The sequence below is a fragment of the Boleophthalmus pectinirostris genome, unplaced genomic scaffold (assembly GCF_026225935.1).
Source record: "Boleophthalmus pectinirostris isolate CB_2022bp ecotype Guang Dong unplaced genomic scaffold, ASM2622593v1 HiC_scaffold_21, whole genome shotgun sequence".
NCBI lineage: Eukaryota > Metazoa > Chordata > Actinopteri > Gobiiformes > Gobiidae > Boleophthalmus > Boleophthalmus pectinirostris.
The window spans coordinates 7,668,893-7,688,397 of NW_026571175.1; the positions used below are offsets into that span (position 1 = coordinate 7,668,893).

Consider the following 19,505-nt stretch of genomic DNA (forward strand, 5'->3'; position numbering starts at 1 on the left):
TCCCTGTATAATCATTTCAGTCTGGATACATTATGTCATCTCTCCATTCATATAAAAGTCCTTAAAAGGCAGCCGCGATGTGCACCTGCCCACCAGGTACTGACTATCACCATGACGCCCGTGCGCTCTCTCTCACTCCTCCGGCCCGGGGCGATCGAGTGGGCCAGTGGATGTATTTTTAAATCCACTCCACAATGGCAGCAGGACCTCTTCATGTGAGAGAAGAACCAGAGCAAAGTGCACACCTACGGACTGCATTCACCTGTTTATGTCCTCTGATGAGACAAGGATCCACAGCCCTATGGAGGCAGCAGAGGGGCAAGAACTTAAGAATATCTGTGATGTTATCTTCACTTTTTAGTGTTAACAGTTTTGATTGAAGTGGGGTTACTAGTATGACTCGAAATCTTGTGGGGTGTTTGCCTAATGGATCAATACTTACATTAAGGAAACTAATTTGGGAGTTGTTGTGTAGTTTCATGGTTAATGCCATTGGGTAATAACAGGAAAAAAAACATTTAATGTTTTTGAGTTGGCATAATAGTAGTAGTTTCAATCCATTTCACACCTTGTATGAAGTGAAAGGATCTTCCTGGTTAAACTAATAAAATCTGCATTTCAGTAAATGTGTATAATTTGCTACTGCTGCTGTTGTACAAGATTTTTGTTTCTCATCACACTAAATAATATTAGTATTCTCAAATATGAGCTAGAAATGTTTCATTTGTATATGAAATCTTTGCCTGAAAATGATTTGAGTGACTAGAATAAACTGACTGATGCAGAATTTATGGAAAAATGACTTATGTTTATGTGTTAATAGTTTTCAAAGTTAGTGAAAAAACTGAAAATTCACAATAAAAGCAAAAAGTGGCCTTTATATATTTTACAACAAAATGTTTAAAACATCACTGTCTTTTCTGAATTTGATTTTATAAAATAGTAAAAACATGATTTTATAATAAACCTCAAAATTCTGTGAAAAAGTCACATTTGACCATCATTTCTTGCCCCACCGCTGCAGAACTGCCACTGTCTGAGTCAGCCAAGTCAAAGGGAGGGATGTTGTTAGAAGCTTCTAGTCTAGCTGCCTTTTTCACACTAAAAATGGGACTAAACCAGTTTCTTTGGTTCTTAAGGGGGTTAATAAAAGTAAAAAAAACAAATTATTTTTAAAGCCAAACAAACTGACAGAGATGGGAAAGCTAAAACAAATCCAGTTGAGACGTGTAGTGCCTGGTGAGGAGGACAGCAGCAGGACTTTTTGGGAAGGGCTGGAAAAAGTGTCCGTGTTTGCCCCTGTCCCGTCCAGGCCTGTCCCGAGCAGAGCAGAGGAATGTGGGCTGGAATCAGGTCGGACCCCCCTCTCTCTGTGAGTGTGCCCCCTGCTGGTGAGGGGGTGCATGTGTCCCTGGGACCGTCCCGCTGAGGAGGCGGGGTCACTGTAAGTCCCTGTCCTCCAGATACCGATACTCGAACGTGAATCCCTCCTTCTTCCTCTGGCCCCATTTCTCATAGTCAAAGTAAATGTATGTTCCCTGGAATGAAGCATACACAATTTCAGCTCAAAACTATGAAACGTTTTCTGCTCTCTACTAGCATGCTAACAGAATAAAAGCATGATTTCCTGGTTCACAGACAATAAAAATGACTGAATGCTTATACAATATCTGTATCTGTATTACATGAAAATAAAGTTGGTGTAGTCCCTTCAAAAACAAAAAAAGAAAATTATTCTAAAATTATAATATTATGAATTTTTTGGTGAAGTGAATTCATATGAAATACATATTGTAAAGAAATGCACATTCACACAGCAGCATGCATTAACACCACTTTGTCTATTTGCACAAAGACAAAGTCTAGTGCGGCAATTAATCACATTTTAATTGAAAACAAATCCAACTGTTTCAAATCACTTGGGCCTCTGCCAAGGGATTTGGAGGAGCAGAGTTCAGTTATGTTGAAAGAATGTTATGTTTATGTTATGTTGTTTGAAAGTAATATTTTTTAAGACTAAATTACGTATCGCCTATTGCCTAACCCCTTAAAATGTGCTGGTTGAACAGTTTTGTAGATTGTTGGTTTCGTCTCACCTGCTCAAATTCGTCGGTGATGGTCTTAGGCTCCTCGTGTCTCTGGAACCACATCATGTACTTTGTGTGAAACCTCCACGACTGCTTCTTCAGGGCTTTGGCTGCCAGATACTGGGCCTTAGTGCCCTGTGCAGAGAGAAGTTTGGTTGGTGTGAGAAAAAGGTGGACATAATTTCAGGATGGTATAAAAATGTTTGTATTAAAGCGGACCGATCACGCATTATTTTTGCCTTTCTGAAACTTTTCAACATGTGTTCAGAACACTGACTTTAGTAAGCGACGCCTCTATTTCCAAGTGATTCGAGTTGGAGCTCCTTCTGCTGACTGCAATAGGCATGAACTATGAACAAAAAAGTTTTTAGGAGCTATTTAGTTCTTTGTTATGAACAATATTTGGGCGCAGAAATGGTCAGAAGAAATCCAATGATGGTTTATGGATTTATAAAACTAAATGAGACGTCCAGGTTTACTTTCTATTTTGTTCACAATCTAGGGAAAATTGCAATGCTCAATGAAAAACGACATAAACATGATTAATGAAACAAAATACGACACCTCCATTGAGACAAAGCAAAGCATTTCACTGACCTCCAGGTAGTAGAAGATGAAGAAGAGCGTCTCCGTGGACAGTCTCTGGTAGAACTCGACAGTGTCTGAGTGCGGTGGTGGCACCTGGTGGTGGAAAGGCAGCGTGGGACAGGGGTTCCTCATCAGGTACTGTCTGTAACACACACACAAGGAAACTATTAGTACAGGGGAATTCAACAGAAACAGAACATAACAATGAAGGGTTACTCAAACATGTGTGAATCAAGCAAAACACAACTTCAGGTCTGTTTTGGATGAAGTAACAACAGACTACCATGACTTAAAGCTCACAAGAGTCAGTTTTGCATAGTATAGGACCTTTAAGTCCAAATTTAGTGTTGTTACCTCTGCCAAGGAGGTTATGTTTTTGCTGGCGTTTGTCTGTTTGTTTGTTTGTTTGTTTGTCTGTTAGCAACATAACTCAAAAAGTTATGGACCGATTTTGATGAAATTTTCAGGATTTGTTGGAAATGTGAAAAGGAAGAACTGATTTCATTTTGGGGGTGATCCGGAAGAAATCCTGGATTCTGGATCACTTTGAAATTTTAGTTAACATTGTGGTAAATGGGGCCAATAATTTTGTTTCTCAATATCTCGGTTAATTATTGACCAAACCCCATGAAATTTGACTCAGGGATGGACAATGGGATCCTCTTTCATATTCCAAAGGCTGATCCGGATCTGATCCAGAAGACTGATTTTATCGCAATTTATATAAAAAATGGGGGTAGTCTTTGGCGGAGGTCTGCGCTCTCTGAGTGCTTTTCTAGTTTTGGTCTTATTTTGGTCTTATTTTGACACAGTAACTAGTAACTAACTCTAACTCTTAATTCATATTTGAGCACTGGGTAAAGATGGTAATTCAGAGTGCTTAATGCATTAAACACTTTCCAGAACACAAAAAAGAACTATACTGTCAGAAGTATAACACGAATGAGTATAAAAGGGACAAATTACAACTGGTTCTAGTGGAGGCTGTGCTTGGTGAGATTTTTGGGGACACTGCACTAGATTCGGTGAAGTTATTGACCTGAATAGATCGATATCCCAAATGGATCCAACAAAGTGGGAAAGTTCAGTCACCAGATGCACTTTTCCACAAACAGAGTATTTTTAGACAATCCCACATTATCTGCTCTGTTTCTATCAGGCATTTGGATGTTAGTCACCAAAACTGCTGCCAACAATCACAATCACAATCACACGACAATAGGACCAATGAACTGCGCTACTGTTTATACTCTGTGTGAAAAAAACATGCTATTTGAATTGACAATATTGGACTGCTTTTGAATATGAACTGACTCAGAACCAGAACCAGCATTAACTCCATCTGTGATTATCACTGTGAGTGTGTTTAAGGCTTAACTGACTGCACCATTTTAAAGGTGCACTGTGTAACTTTTCTAGGGGAAGATGCGATGGCTTTGCTTACAAATGGTCCACAGCAAAAGATCAACATGAACTGTCTCCGTGAAAACAAGCAGGTGATGCTACTACATGATGTAACTAGGCTAAGTTACTGGTCGGAACTGTGGAGAGGAGAGGCAACTCAAAATAAAAATGTATGTCTGAGCTATAAAAAACATTGGTAACTGAAGAAATACGATATATTCAAGACTTTTTCCCATTCCCATTCAAAACATATAATATTTTGTTTCATGGGCTAATTAAAACAATTAACTCCTAATTCAGGGTATCCCCAGGTTTGACTACCAAATTTAAGACTTTTTAAGACCTTTTTAAGACCACTTAAATGCAAATTAAGACCAATATTGGATCTGGTGTTTTTGCGGGTGAAAAACACCAAATCCAATTCTAATAATGACCATTACTCACTGCTTTAAATAACAAAAAAACCTTTTAATTAGATATTCATTCAGGTTACATGATTTCACATTGTTTTTCCTTCCTCCATTTAACATTAGACTGTAGCCTGATTGAGTATACAAAAAAAATGTGTAATGAAATTTAAGACCTTTGTGAAAAAAAAGTAAGACTTGGTCATCATAATTTGACTTTTTAAGGCCTTAATTTAGGAACATGCAATTTAAGACCTTTTTAAGACTTTTAAGACCCTGGGGCTACACTGTATTTCTAACACTGGTTTGTATGTATTAGGCTCATAGACTGTATCTATAAATGGACATAGCCAACGTGCTAGCCGCCATGTTCTAAACAGGAAGTTCAAATGCGGCTCTTCCAGCTCCTTACCCAGAATCCCATTGACTTATGTTGGAATATTGTGGCCCTTTCCTCTGTAACTGCTGCTGTGAGCCTTGTCATTTTGGTCTTAAAATGTTCGTATTAATCCTGTTTTTTTCCGCTATTTTGTCTGTTAAAAAAAATACTATTCCTAATATAAAGCCTGGGTCCAAGTGCACTCCTGTAACCGTGAGCATCGTGTGCTTCATTTGATTGGAGCCGAACGCTATGGGTGATGTCACACTCGCCTAGTCCACTTCTTTATACATTCTATGATTAGTCTGGTATGTAAAAATGTTTTTCAAGATAGTTTCGTGCCACACAATGGAACATTCCAGGCACAGAGGACAATGAGATCGCCATGGTGACAAGCAGGTGCCCCAAAGTTACATATTACACCTTTAATGTAGCGAATATAAAATCATGGCCTAATTAAAACAACTCCTAATGACGCTGGTACGTAATTATGCTTGTATGTAATATTGATGTATTCAGTCTGCTTTTACCTGAACACAAACAGAGCTGCATTAGCGCTGTGGACCTGCTGGTGCTCTGCTTTCAGCCCACACAGACACCATTGACATTTAAAGGCACTCACTTAAATCCTCTTGTTGCACAGTTTCTATTGTTTCACGTTGGTTTTAAAGGAGAGTCCCAACCCACAAGGCCAAAAAAGTGCACGCCATCTGACTTAATGTGTTTTAGCAGGCCTGTTTCCATCTAAATGTGGGAGTGTGGGATTTCGGGGAATCCATTAAAAACTAGCCTGGGATAAAGTAGTAAATGACAATCTATTAAAGGGAGGGTATGTGGCCTGCCCTATGCAACTGAACCTGCATATAGAGGGCTACAAGTTACAAGATACAAGTTTTTCTCAAGATATGGACAGACCATGCCAAACGTGAAAGCTCAGAGCCTTCAGAATTCACAGAGAACATTGGCTGATTAATGATTCATGTGCTTATTCTCCGATAATCAGGAAGTAGAGTGCAGGAAGTTGCCATACTAGTTGTTGAAAACTCTCTCTGAAAGTTATGCTTCTAAACTCACTGCAAGGAATAATTAGGATGGTTGGAATGCATAAAATAAATGAGGAATAACTTTGGACTATTGCAAACCGTTTAAAATCAACTCTTTCAGTTTTTTGTGTTTTTTTAGACAGTAAAATCAGCCACAGCGGCTTTAACACGATGTAAAATGGTAAAATAGCTAAAACCTGATTCTCTCAGAGTCAGACGGGTGGGGCATGTGCGTCCAGGCAGCCTCCTCCATGGCCTGCTGGTAAACCTGGTCTTTGGACAGAGGAACGGGGCCCAGAGGACAGACCCCCAGAGAGGGCGGGATGTTCACCTCTGACAGAGAGGGCTGAGGGGCCGAGGGGGGGCCGGAGGGGGCCGTGGAGCTGGGGAACATGTCTGTGGAGAGAGTGGACAGCCACAGTTAACACCACAGGCCTGGGTTCACAAGCATCATTATTATTATTATTAAACCACAATCCTTTTTTTTTTTTTTTAAACTACCTTAAAAGTTGGTACCAAAAGTTGTACCAAATATATTATTACTGTATAAACAACTGCTGTTTCAGTGATTTTAATCTTATTAGTCATACTTCAATGCCAATTCTACAACTATAATCATAAGAAATATATAATAGGGACATGATTTAACCAGATTAAATGAGATGGTAAACGGTGACATTTTTATACAGAGCTTTTCCACCTTCAAATCACTCAAAGCTCTTTGCATCAAGGAAGCACTCACCCATTCCCTCACATTCATAGACCAGTGTACTTACACACTAGAGACCACAAAACTCTCATTTCTCTACCTCCATTTTAGGCCTACTGAACTGAACATTTTGTTTTAAAAATAATCAATATTTACTAACTCTTTCTTTTTTTTTTCAAATGTATTTTTTTATTACCTGCATCACAATGGTTACATCCACTACTATCCAATTCAGCATTTTATTTTTCTACTCAATAGAAGAAGAAGAAGACATAGCCTTAAATGACTATACACTTTATTATCTGTATCCTATTACTACTACTACTTATATAATGTCATTTGCTGTGTTCCTCTCGTGCCCTTATATGGTCAAACCTGAGTGTTCGTGCTTTGTACCTGTGGGCAGGTGCAGTGAGGACACGTCCCCCTCTAACCCTGAGCTGTGTGCGGCGCGTTCGGCCATCGACTTCAGGCTGCTCAGAGGCTCCTGGGGCACAAACAAACACAAAAACATCACTAACAGATTACAAAACGCAGGCAAGCTGGCACTGGGCCCTGTTTTTATGGACTCTCTGATGCACTTCGCAAAATATGAGGTATGTTCGGGAAATTTGTCCTCTGCATTTGACCCATGCTTCAATACTGCTGTGGCACCCTGTCAGGAGCAGTGGGTGACTAAATGCAGCACCCGGGGACCCATCTCCAGATCTTGGGCTAGGTTGGGTCTGGATACCTAGTTGGAAATGATCTTAGAGAATGGAATTTTGGTTTCGAAAATGTGCAAAGGGAAGTGCTTTGTGTGTTTGCAAACCAGAAAGATGGCTGCGATTTTCTCTGAATGTAACAAAAGTTTGATTTTGCGGATTGTTCTGCTGTTGTGACACTTCACAATAAGACCAATCAGATTCAAATAGATTAATTTATAGAACTCAATTCGGAGTGCTGCACTTACAAACCTTATATAAAGATGACAGAAAGCTCAAATACCGGTTACGTGTAAATATTTTAAATAAACATGTCTGTCCCTGACGGTGTGTGACCTCTGACCTTGATGCTGTCTCCGGGCTGAGAGTACGACATTGGTCCATTCAGCAGAGACCCACTTCCTGTTTTGGCTTCACTGAAGGAGGCGGGCGACGGCGAGCTGGACGAGAAACTCATGGACGCCAGAAGACTGGGGCCACTGTCTTTACTGAGGAGACAGATACAAAAGACGTAAAAAATAAATGAAAATCTGTCATAATACAAACATGATCAAGAATTACGATTATAAGATAAAAGTTAGATTTGTGATTTATGTTTAAAATGTACAATGAGTTCAAAGTGCTTATTTTTAACACATTCATGAGCTATTACATTTAAGAGGGGATTGAAATATTAATTAGGAGTAAACTACCAGACTAGCAGGTCCCAAATAACATAGATAAAGATATGTTCACACAACAAAAATCTAAATTGGGACTTAACTAACCGAGAACTAAATCTGGACTAGGCCAGGACTAGGCCAGAACTAAACCAGGGCTAAACCAGGACTAAGACAGGACTAAGACAGGACTAAGACAGGACTAAGACAGGACCAAACCAAATCTACACCAGGACTAAAATAGGCTACAATATGGACCAAACCAGCATAAGCGTGAACACATCTTTAAACAAACAAAAACAAAATCTGACTAATCTGATTTCACTCACGGCTGATTGGCTGTAGAGGAGAGAGATGAGGATTGGCTGTTCTGTGATTGGCTGGCACTGTTGAGGGCGGAGTCTGTTGTGCTGTCGGCCACCACAGCACTGTAACCTGGTGAAACAAAACAATAATAAAGCTTTAATTTGGATGAAAATTCTAGACATTTTACACAGGAATCATCTTTGTGCACATTGTAATTACACAGTACAACGCAATTTTGGCTTTTTTTCTGATTCTTCACATCCTTCTAATCCTAATAATACAATTTTAATCTACCAATAAACTAATTAGAACATCAGAGTATAACGCAATCAAACGCAATTAGAGTTTGCACAATTATCAAATGGCACTGTAATTATTTTCATATTAGAATGCCATCTGCAAAGAACAAAATATCCTGTTTTTATACAGAAACTCCATGGGTACTGTTGTATTAGTTTATCTCAGTTCGCATTTCTGACTGTTTCTCAAATGTTAATGCACCTAGAATCCTGCTTTTTCATCAAAAATCTAAATACAATTGAAAAACTGAAAATCGTGCAGCTCTAAAACTAATCCCGTATGGCAAATGTTGTTTTCAAAGTTGTACATTTTGTAACTCTTCTGGTGGAGGATCAGCCATCTGCTTGTTTCATGGTGATGTCATTGTTTCTTTATCTCTATTTATTCATTTACAGGGGCATTTATTTCTCAAAAACTACCCCAAAGAGAGAGAGAGCGGGCCAACTTCTCCACAGATCTGACCTGCGACTTGGCCTGCTTTTCTCCATGAACGTAGTTAAAAGAAATGTCATACTGTAACGCATTCCAGGAAAAACAATAACATGTACACGGAGTCAAAGAGGTGACGGAGCCTCTACCAAAACATTTACGTAGCGCATCTTTAAATAACTTTCCATACATCCTCTGTGTAATCCACTCTGTTACAGCCTGGCTTCAAGAATAAAGAGCTCCCAGGCCTTCTGTACTTGCTGTATGGTTTAGCTGATGTGATTAACTATTAGTGAGCTCTAAGTGTGATGCGCAGTCTGTCTGGAGCGGAAACAGGGCCTGCTTTTCTCTTGATAACGTGTCGCTAATGAATTATTTGCTGGCTGTGCGTGGCTCTGTTCTGAGATTCCTGTGCGATAACAAAGGCACTTAAAGAGCTTTGGGAGTGTAACTGTGGAGGTAAAGATGATTAAGATCATTATCATTATTCAGAGCGGGTTGGGAACTGTGTAGGTTTACAAAGACAAGTAATTAAGGGTCTTATATTATGCTTAACTGACATTTTAGCTTTTGTTTTAAGGGTGAGAACTTTTTTTTTCTCAAACCTTGACATCTGGAGGTGAACCATGTTTTTAAAAACTTCACGTTCACACTTATTTCCATCAGTATGCCAGTTTTTTTCTGTTATTTTGTGACAGCTGATTGAATTGCTCCTCCTCCAAGTGAATCACACATGTACACCGTTATAAGTTAAACAGTGTGAAAGAGCAATGCAAATGTACAGAGCTTGATTAACATATTCAAGCACGTTTAAAGGTGCACTATGTAACTTTTTGGTGAGGGGTTGTCTACTTGCTTGTATCAATGGAGACTTTGCCTGGAATGTTCAACAGCATGATACTTAACATATTTAGTTTTTTTTTTTTCAGTGCTCAAAAACACCTTGAACAACATACATTCTTACTCTCCACAGATCTGACAAGTAAGCCCTACCTCCTTGTCTCGATGGAGATAGATAATTTTAAAGCCATACTGTGGAATATTCCAGGCAAACCAATACCATCTCCATGGAAAGCTAAAGCTGGTTGTGCACCAGACATCTAAAAAGTTCTTAGCGCACATTATAAATTAGAGGGAATTTTAATAATAACAGGTCTTGCTGAGATGGTTAATTGTTTCTTTTATAACCCACTACTTAAATTGTTGCCATTAATAATTAAAACCATACAAAATTTTACTTAACCCACTTGCTTGAAAATTTGAATAGTAAAAACATGTAATTTTCTGAAACATTTAGCCTTAACGCTTTACTATAACTACACTATTTACAGTCTTATAAAGAATGAACAAAGACATAATTCATAAAGGACACATTGTTTATTAAAGGGACAGTTTGGAATTTTGGACATAGGGCCTCATTTCCTAGTGAGCAAGAGTGTTGGAAACGTATGGAGACACTTTTTAAAATATTGCATCCAGTCCTTGTATGTGCAGAGGTCGCTGGTGCTAGGCTAGAGCATGTCAATGGCCATAGTTAGCCTGCCACTAAAAACACTCTTACCCACTCCACAAAACACCCAAAGCTAAACTATTATTACACTAGACTGTAGAATGTAAATGTCTGTGTTGTTAGAATAATGTTTGAAATAAAACTAACCTTGCATCACATGAATTGTCGCACATTGAAGGACTATTTTCTCATATATCAGTCCGCCGCTGCCAAGCTTTCTATCAAGAAGTACAACTCGCTGCTGCTCAGACATAAATCCTTCAAATTGGTTGGTTTTACTTCTAAAATTATTCTATCCACACATACATTAAAATCAATAGTCTGGTGTAATAATAGATTTGCTTCAGGTGTTTTGTGGAGTGGGTAAGACTGTTTTTAGTGGCAGGATAACTATGGCCATTGACATGCACTAGCCTAGCACCAGTGAGCTCTGCAAATACAAGGACTGGATGGAATATTTAAAAAAGTGTCTCCACACGTCTCCAACACTCTGGCTCACTAGGAAATGAAGCCCTATGTCTAAAATTCTGAACTGTCCCTTTAAGAATGATTCAGGCTTAGTGATACTTAATTTCAGGGGTTAATGTTACTACTTTGTTACTAACATTATTACTACTTTGTTCATTGTAGAAGTCTTTGTTCTTGATTTATTATGACTAAATTAGTGCAGCTATTAAAGCTATTATAAAGTGTTACTCCCCGTGCTCTTTGCTACTCACTGGAGCTCCCGTTCTGCTTCTGCTGGCTGGGCGGCCTGATGGACAGTGCGTTGCTCCCTGTGCTGTTGGACCCTGAGCTGGCTCCGTTGCTCCCGATGACGCCCACTCCGCTGCCCGGCGCCAGATTCCCTCCTGGGCTTTGAGAGAGCAACGAAGACCCCTGCACCGCGGAGGAACCTGAAGACCCCAAACCCAAAATCCCTGCCCCGATAGCGCCCCCTACCACCGAACTGGACGTGGGACCGCCTACTGTAACTGAACTTAAAGATGTGCTAACTCCGCCTAGCGACCCAGGAAGACCAGAAGTAGTTCCTATCGCTGCAGCTTGGGCGTACGGAGTCGGGGTTGAACTTGATAATAAGCCTGATAACGAACTAAGGGACGCCGGCATCCCTGATAAACCAAGACTGCTGGACATTGGGCTAGTCGCTATGGAACCGGGCGCTTTACTGAGAGACAGCCCCAAATTCAACCCTAAACTATTGGAAGTCGACCCTATGGGAGGCTGGGACGAGGGCGTGATTGGACCCTGAATGCTAGCGTTGGGTGGGGACGGCCCCGAAGACGCTGGGTGGTTGTTGGTGCTTGGCGCAGAGGCAGTGGAGTTTGAATTTTTGGGCAGGATACTTTGCGGTTGTGTCAAAGGGTGCGGCGGTTGCTGCGTGGCGTTGCTGTAGCTGCCCGCTGAGGTGTTGTTGGAGAGGTGGACTGAGGGGGAGTGGCTGCTGTTACTGAGGCTGTTATTGATGACGCTGACGCTGCTGCTGTTGGCCACGCCCCCTGAGATGGTCGCCATGGAGACGAACGAGGAAGAGGTAAGACCCGAGACGGAGGATGACGAGGAGGAAGAGGAGGAGAGCAGCGACGGGTTTCCGTTTTTCACAGGAGACTGCAAACGGGACAGGGACAGAATATTAGTAATCAGGTTTATTCATACTGATTTATTTTATGTTATAATGTTGTTTCCACACTGAAAACATACACAGACTTTTGTTTCATTCAAACATGTTTAATACACAAACCTTCAGTGTATTTGTCTTATATAATTTAGGGAGTCCGAAAATAAATGTGCAAAAAATCTTTTAGGCTAAACAACTACAATATGGTTTAATAAAAGTTTGATTTAAAAAAACAAAACAAAAAAACATAATTTAAATGTGTTTTTCATATTGCTCTTGAAATAATTGTCCTCCAACTTCGTGCAACCCAGACTTTAGACTTAAAATAATCTAGAATAAGGCTATTATGATCAATTACTGAGCAGTAAAAATAAATACATTTGTGATAATTCCAGAAGAGAATTATCACAAATTATCACAAAAAGAAAAGAAGAATAAGGAAACCAGCAGCTTTTAACTGAGACTTGGGTTGTCACTTGAAACATATTTTTGCAAATGGACAATGACAGAATCATTGAAGAAAATGAACAGATTTTTTAAGTATTCAAAAGTGGATAACAAGTCAAGTGGTAGTCAGCAAAAAGTTTTATAGCCATATTTAATCTTAAATTATATTTTAAAAAAAGTGTTTTTGTTCTCATAGTTGATTCTGCATTTGGGTCTTGCTCTGTCACAGGATTATGGTAAATTCTCCATAACTGACAGTTGAGTAGCAGCAAAAATCACCAAACTCACCTGACTAACTTCACTATCTGTTGATCGGCCTCTCTTTTTGTCATCTTCAGAGTTTTCCTAGAGACAAATAAACAACATGGATTAATACATTCTTTTTTAAATCCATAATTCATAAATACTAAGGGCAGGACCACACACAATCTCCTCAACATGAAATCTGGTTCACAAGAAGGAGACAAGATGAGATTTTAACATGATTTATAATAAATCAATCAGTTTCCAGATTTGGCCTCATAATTTTGAATTTTGAATTATTATTTTATTTAATATTTTTGCCTTTATTCTACTGCTTTTGGAAGTATAAGAGATGTAACTGAACATCAACATATAAATACATGGGACAAAAATCTCACAAGATAATTTTTCTCATGTACAGTCTTGTGGAATGAGACCTTGTCCTATCGCTAATAAATAATAATAGTGATGATATATTTTTGGCTGCTTTGTTATCAGTGTCTAACCTCAGCTAATATCAATTCCTTTCTACAAATTGCATCAAGGTCTGTTTAGTTTCCAGCTTCCAGACAAATATGCAGCCAAATTGTTTATTACATGGAATGTGTAATCATAAATAATACATAAACTTGCAACTAAATTATTGTTTCACTTTCTGAACTCACACAATTCTGTGAATATGAGCAAAAACTAGACTGAGAAAATATAACATAGTTTCAACAGAATTTACTTTTAAATGATTGCTATTCCTTTTAACCAAGACAATCTTGAAATTGTCTTTTATTTTGATAACAAAATGCTGCAGAAAGAAACAGGTAAGCAAAATGTATAAAAGCATTAGAGATCAGTTACATCAGGGGATTTTAAAAATGTACTTCAATTTGTGGACATGGCCTTGGATTTTTTTTTTAAAGGGGCACTATATTTATATAGTACTATATGTTTTAGGTGCTGCTGTCCCCATGAAGATGTTCTAGCTTTGTGCTGAATGTTCCACAATATTGCATGAACTTATCTAACTCCATGTAAATAAACCTAGCAATAAAAACATCTGTAATTAAATAGCTAGACAAGTTTGATGCCAAACATATGGAATAATTTAGACAAAGCAATATGATTGCTGTGGAGACAAGCAGGTAACAGACTTTCCAACAGAAACATTAAAGTGTGCCCCTTTAAATATTGGTTGTCCAGAGTCCTTTATTATCTAACTAACTTATGGTACAATGTAATGAATGCCTGAAGACTTAAACTAGTTTTAAAGCAGAGTTTAACTTGAACCCCATCCCACCTCCTCCTCTTTGTCATCGCAGCTATAACACCTCTTCAGTCTGTGTGCGTGTGGGCGGGCACTCAAGAGCAGGTGACATAAAGGCAATAGGCCGTGACAATATGTGCAATTATCCCACACAGAGTTAAAGAACGGTTTGACCTGGCTCCACACAGAGCTCCGGTTCACTCAACTACTAATATTACACTGTCAAGATTATGAGACATGATACAGAGGGGGCAAAAGACACGGCTGTTTGGAAGACCTTTGAAGTGTATAATGTAGGGCTGTGCCATTCATCAAGTCTAAATAGAGGTATAGATCCAAGCATGTCTAATGGTCAGTGGTGTTTCGTCTTAATAATGGACAGGACTACAGCCAATGCTCTGTCACAAGCATGTGGTTTGGAGCTGAGTTTGGACTCTATACATTTATTTTATGTTTTTGTCTGTCATTATTTGTTGTGTAATGGCACCAACGTGTGAAGCCATTGTTTATTGGTGCCCATAAAGAAGATGTTGAACTTTTGCCAGTTTTTGTTTGAGATAGATAATTAGTAATTACACAGACATTAATAATGTTGAGCTGTCAAGTTAACTCAACCTACAGCACACCCTATCACTGACAATGAAAAGTATTTTCAAGTACTTTTGTAACTTTGAAAACAACACAGTAAGGATTTTAAGGATAGCCTCTGTTTAAACTCTAAGAGGAGAAGAATAAATTCTACATGAGGGATGCAATGATCTGATACTGGTATCAGATATCGCCACATTTACTGAAAAATGCACTGGATCGGATATCGGCTTTCAAATATCCTTTCAGTCAATATCCTTGTTGGAGATATGAATTGATGTAATAAAACCAGCAGTGAGCAGTTATGTCTCATTTTATTTTAGTTTACAGAAAATAAATACTGTTATCAGTCTCTGCACTGGTATTGGTTGATATCGGGTATCAGCAGATATTTAAAGTTGATGCCTAGGCTAGACTGTACTTACTGTAGTGCAAGAGTGTAGCGTGTACGTACTGTAGTGCTTGAGTCTAACGTGTACTTATTGTACTTACTGTAGTGCTTGAGTCTATCGTGTACTTACTGTAGTGCATGAGTCTAGCGTGTACTTACTCTACTTACTGTAGTGCATGAGTCTAGCGTGTACTTACTCTACTTACTGTAGTGCATGAGTCGAGCGTGTACTTACTGTAGTGCAAGAGTCTAGCGTGTACTTACTGTAGTGCTTGAGTCTAACGTGTACTTATTGTACTTACTGTAGTGCTTGAGTCTATCGTGTACTTACTGTAGTGCATGAGTCTAGCGTGTACTTACTCTACTTACTGTAGTGCATGAGTCTAGCGTGTACTTACTGTAGTTACTGTAGTGCATGAGTCTAACGTGTACGTACTGTAGTTACTGTAGTGCATGAGTCTAGCGTGTACTTACTGTAGTGCATGAGTCTAGCGTGTACTTACTGTAGTGCATGAGTCTAGCGTGTACTTACTGTAGTGCATGAGTCTAGCGTGTACTTACTGTACTTACTGTAGTGCATGAGTCTAGCGTGTACTTACTGTAGTGCATGAGTCTAGCGTGTACTTACTGTAGTGCATGTAGCAGGTGAAGGAGGGATGGGGGAGGAGGAGGTGGTGGAGGTGGGGGTGCTGCTCGAGTGCTGGAAGATCTCGTCCTCTAAGTGCGAGTGTCCTGGAGGAGACGTAGCCATCAACGACGGAGCTGCAACAGACAATCCAACAGATGAAAGCTGTCCCACATTTCAAGTATGCATGTTCAAATAATAATTATATTTTTTAGTGATGATTATAGTTTTTATTCTGAAATTATTCTGAAATTTGAAATCAGGAAAATAAGTTGTGTTAAAAAAAAAAAAAACACACACACACACACACACACACACATTGCTCTTTAACTCTTTAACTTTATCGCCCACGAAAATGTAATTGTAATTGTAAAGCAGTGTTGATTATTTCACTCATATTGCACTTACGAATGTCTTCCAGATCGATGTCGTCATAAAGAAACTCATTCTCTTCAAAGTCGGGCTCCTGCGAAGAGTCGATGTAATACTCCACATCATCCTTACAAAAAGAGAGAGAGAGGAGCTTAGAACAGGAACAAATACAAAACCTGCACAACCTGATCTACTGAGATACATGAATCTATTCTGAGAAAGAGTCAATATGAACAATAGCTTTAAAGAACACAACATAAAAAACTACATTTAGCCATAAAGGTGCACTGTGTAGTATTTTTAATGGAGGGTCCGACACCTGCTTGTCTCCGTGTTAATGCTACTGTTTCATCTAGATTAAATTTGTCTGTCATAAGGGAGACAAGCAGATTACAGCACTAGGCTCCGTTACAATGCAGATCTGTGGAGAGTCGCCCCTATTCACAGAGGAAATGATTGTATTTTTGAGCAATAGAAACACCTGTAAAGAATAAATAAATACTAGATGTATATATTTAATGTCATACCATGGGACATTCCAGGCAACGCAATCTCCATGGAGACACGTAGGTCAAAGTTGCAGTGTACCTTTAAAGTGAGTTTGAATGTTTTAAAAGTTTTAAGTAGAGATGTGTGTGGGAATGGGAGATAGGTGAAAACCAAAGATTCCTTTGGTTGCAGATGAACACTAGGGATGACACCACACTCCCTTAGTCCTCTTCTTCATACAATCTATTATGAAAGCTCAAATTTTCTGAGTACTCAAGCCTCAAATGTAGGATTCAGAATAAAAAATACACCAAGAACCTGTAAGATGGTAGACTCGTGATAACGGAACACAGTTGTAGCATAAACTAAAGCCCACAGTATGTTCCCTTTAACCAATGACATCTGAAGTACCTTGATTTTCCTGATGGCGTCCACCTGCACCGAGTCATTATCCAACATCCTCAGAATCGTCTCCAACATTCGGATGTGATACCGGTGCTTCTCGATGAACTTCTTCAGCTCCTCGATTCTGTCCTGTTTCTGCAAAAAGGAAAGGTCATTACTCATCTATACCATCTAATACCATTCAACATTCAGTGAAAATAAAGAACAAACATGACAAAATGAAAAGTGTTTATTGCATTCTTTCAAAGGCAAGTGATTTTTGTAATGTTTCAACAGTTAATTTCAGTCTTCAGTCAGTCAGATCTCTCAAAAAAGCATTATAGATAAACTTAACAGACAGTTAGACTTAAAGCAGACCTATTATGCAAAATCAACTTTTCAGAGCATTTAACTGTTATGGTTGTTTCCCTTCTCATTTACCCTCAAAGCTGTTTTTAAAGCGATTCAAGCATTTTTGAGTAATCCTTATTCTCCTGTATTCAAGACGTCATTGCTCTGATCTACCCCCATTTTGACCACCATCAGTATACACCCACTGCTCTTTACATCTTTCTCCATTCAAAGTCATACATGAAGAATTCTGCAGTTATCCATAGGAGGTACTGACAACTGCACAGCTCTTTGTTATAATAACATTTACAGCAAGGTCAGCTCTCATTGGGCACCACAGTTTTGCAATGCAGTCAGTGGATTTGTTTCATTAGTTAAGTAATGCTTCTTTTACAAAGTTATTTCAGATGAATACTGTGATTCAAAATGTCCAAATTATAACATAATCCATGGGTGTCACAGATTATAACTACATAGCATCACTATGTCTCCTTTAAGTATTCATATTTCATGCTCAATGTCCAGAGAGCAGTGTTCCCTCTATAATAACATTACTTATGTAGTACTAATATTATGTAATTGTAATTTCTAACACTCTGGGGGCACAGGGACACATAACACACTGGACATCAATAATTAAAGAGGAAATTATTCATCGTGAGGAGGCTTCCGACAGCTCAAAAACACAGGTGTTAAAGTTTAAACAGGTGAGGTACAGCAGCATAGGAGCAGGTGTACCGCTAATGGACTAATGCACAGTCACAGCCACTCCTGACTTCAATATTTAATAAACCTTCATACATTTCCTATAGCACTTTAAACAGCACAAATACATGCTTTTGTTTATGTTTAATACCAGTGGCTTAAACTTGTCATGCCAAGTACCAACTCATGAAATATGTGTTTGAACAAGTTCCACCAGGATTAAAGCCAGGCTTAATCAGGTCTATAGGTGACGCAAGGCCTATTAGGGTTGTCAAAAGTACTGGAAATAACATATTAGCTTTAGTATCAAAATTAGATATTGACTTTTCATGAATAGCTTTAGAATGGTCTTGAGCTGTATCAGAACAAGTATGTGATCACATAGACTACTATACACCCATGGACCACTATGGAACCTTTCCCTGGACGACTGAAGGATTACACAGATACCACATGGAAATATAATAGAAAGTCATGATTTAACTATTATTTAATGTTTTCGTTAATCATTTTCTCTTGTCTAAAGAGAATGTTTTTTATCCTAGTATTCAAGTGGTACCAAAACGATTCCTTAGCAGAAATCAAGTTTCAAATTTTAGAGTCATCACAACACTAAGGTCTATATAAAATGCAATGTTAAACCATTACATTCTCTTTATTTGTTTTATTAAAGATGCACTCGGTAACTTTTTTGAAGGAGGGTTCATCATCTGCTTCTCTCCATGGAGATGTTATGGCTATCCACAGTATGGCATTAAACTCATCTATTTTCATGGTGACTAGCAACTGACACCATGAGGCCAAGTTACAGGCCAGATCTGTGGAGAGATGACCCCACTCACAATAGCCAATTCATAATTTATACATATTTGTGAGCTATAAAAACATCCATAACTGAATAATTGCAAAACAGATTCAGAGGAGACAAGGCCCCCAACCAGAAAAGTTACATAGTGCACAACGTAACTTTTTCATAACCTGGTTAATCACACTGGAGATGGGTTAACGATTAGATCTATGGAAAAACAAGTCTGCACATGGTAAGAATTTGTGTTTGTTAAGGTTTTGAGCTATAAAACACTAGCCTGATTCATCAGCCGGTTTTACTTTGTTTCACTTCAATAACATGACCTTGCAGCATTGGAATTCGTTCGCTTGACGGTAGGCGGGTACTTTTTTTTTATTTAACCAATCGCTGCTATTTGGTCGTGATGTATGTTATACGCTGCTAATGGGGCTAACTGGTATATTAAGCTTTTCCCAAATCCAGTAGGAAGAAGGGCAATAACGTCTTTCCCCTTGATAAAATTCACCAAACATTCTCTCTATCCCGGCTTTAAATCCTCGATCTCGGGAATCGTTGACACCACTCAATATATGGCTCTTCGCTGATAGTCTGGTGCCCGAACTTGCACTTCCAGGGTGTTTGCAAACCATCTATTGTATTTTCATTCCTGACCTAGTCGCTGGAGAGAAAATGAAATTGAGCGGAGGCACTAGATGGTGCCA

The 19,505-nt window shown here is 38.9% G+C and overlaps 1 protein-coding gene across 2 annotated transcripts in view; it reads right to left on the minus strand.

Annotated features, from left to right (window-relative positions):
- Positions 1 to 858: 858 nt before the first annotated feature.
- Positions 859 to 19,505, minus strand: part of LOC110175556 (CCR4-NOT transcription complex subunit 3-like) — a 40,815-nt gene continuing 22,168 nt past the window's right edge. The window contains exons 8-19 of one of the 2 annotated variants that reach the window (XM_055157234.1): positions 16,968 to 17,096; positions 16,104 to 16,194; positions 15,699 to 15,832; positions 12,879 to 12,935; positions 11,245 to 12,133; positions 8,310 to 8,415; positions 7,665 to 7,809; positions 7,014 to 7,104; positions 6,106 to 6,304; positions 2,685 to 2,817; positions 2,097 to 2,222; positions 859 to 1,538 (exon numbers count right to left, since the gene is read on the minus strand). In XM_055157234.1, the coding sequence (XP_055013209.1) occupies positions 1,440 to 1,538; positions 2,097 to 2,222; positions 2,685 to 2,817; positions 6,106 to 6,304; positions 7,014 to 7,104; positions 7,665 to 7,809; positions 8,310 to 8,415; positions 11,245 to 12,133; positions 12,879 to 12,935; positions 15,699 to 15,832; positions 16,104 to 16,194; positions 16,968 to 17,096 (2,199 nt within the window). In that variant the 3' untranslated portion in view covers positions 859 to 1,439. Of the gene's footprint in view, positions 1,539 to 2,096; positions 2,223 to 2,684; positions 2,818 to 6,102; positions 6,305 to 7,013; positions 7,105 to 7,664; positions 7,810 to 8,309; positions 8,416 to 11,244; positions 12,134 to 12,878; positions 12,936 to 15,698; positions 15,833 to 16,103; positions 16,195 to 16,967; positions 17,097 to 19,505 lie in introns of both variants that reach the window. The other variant, XM_055157233.1, reaches the window with a different exon arrangement.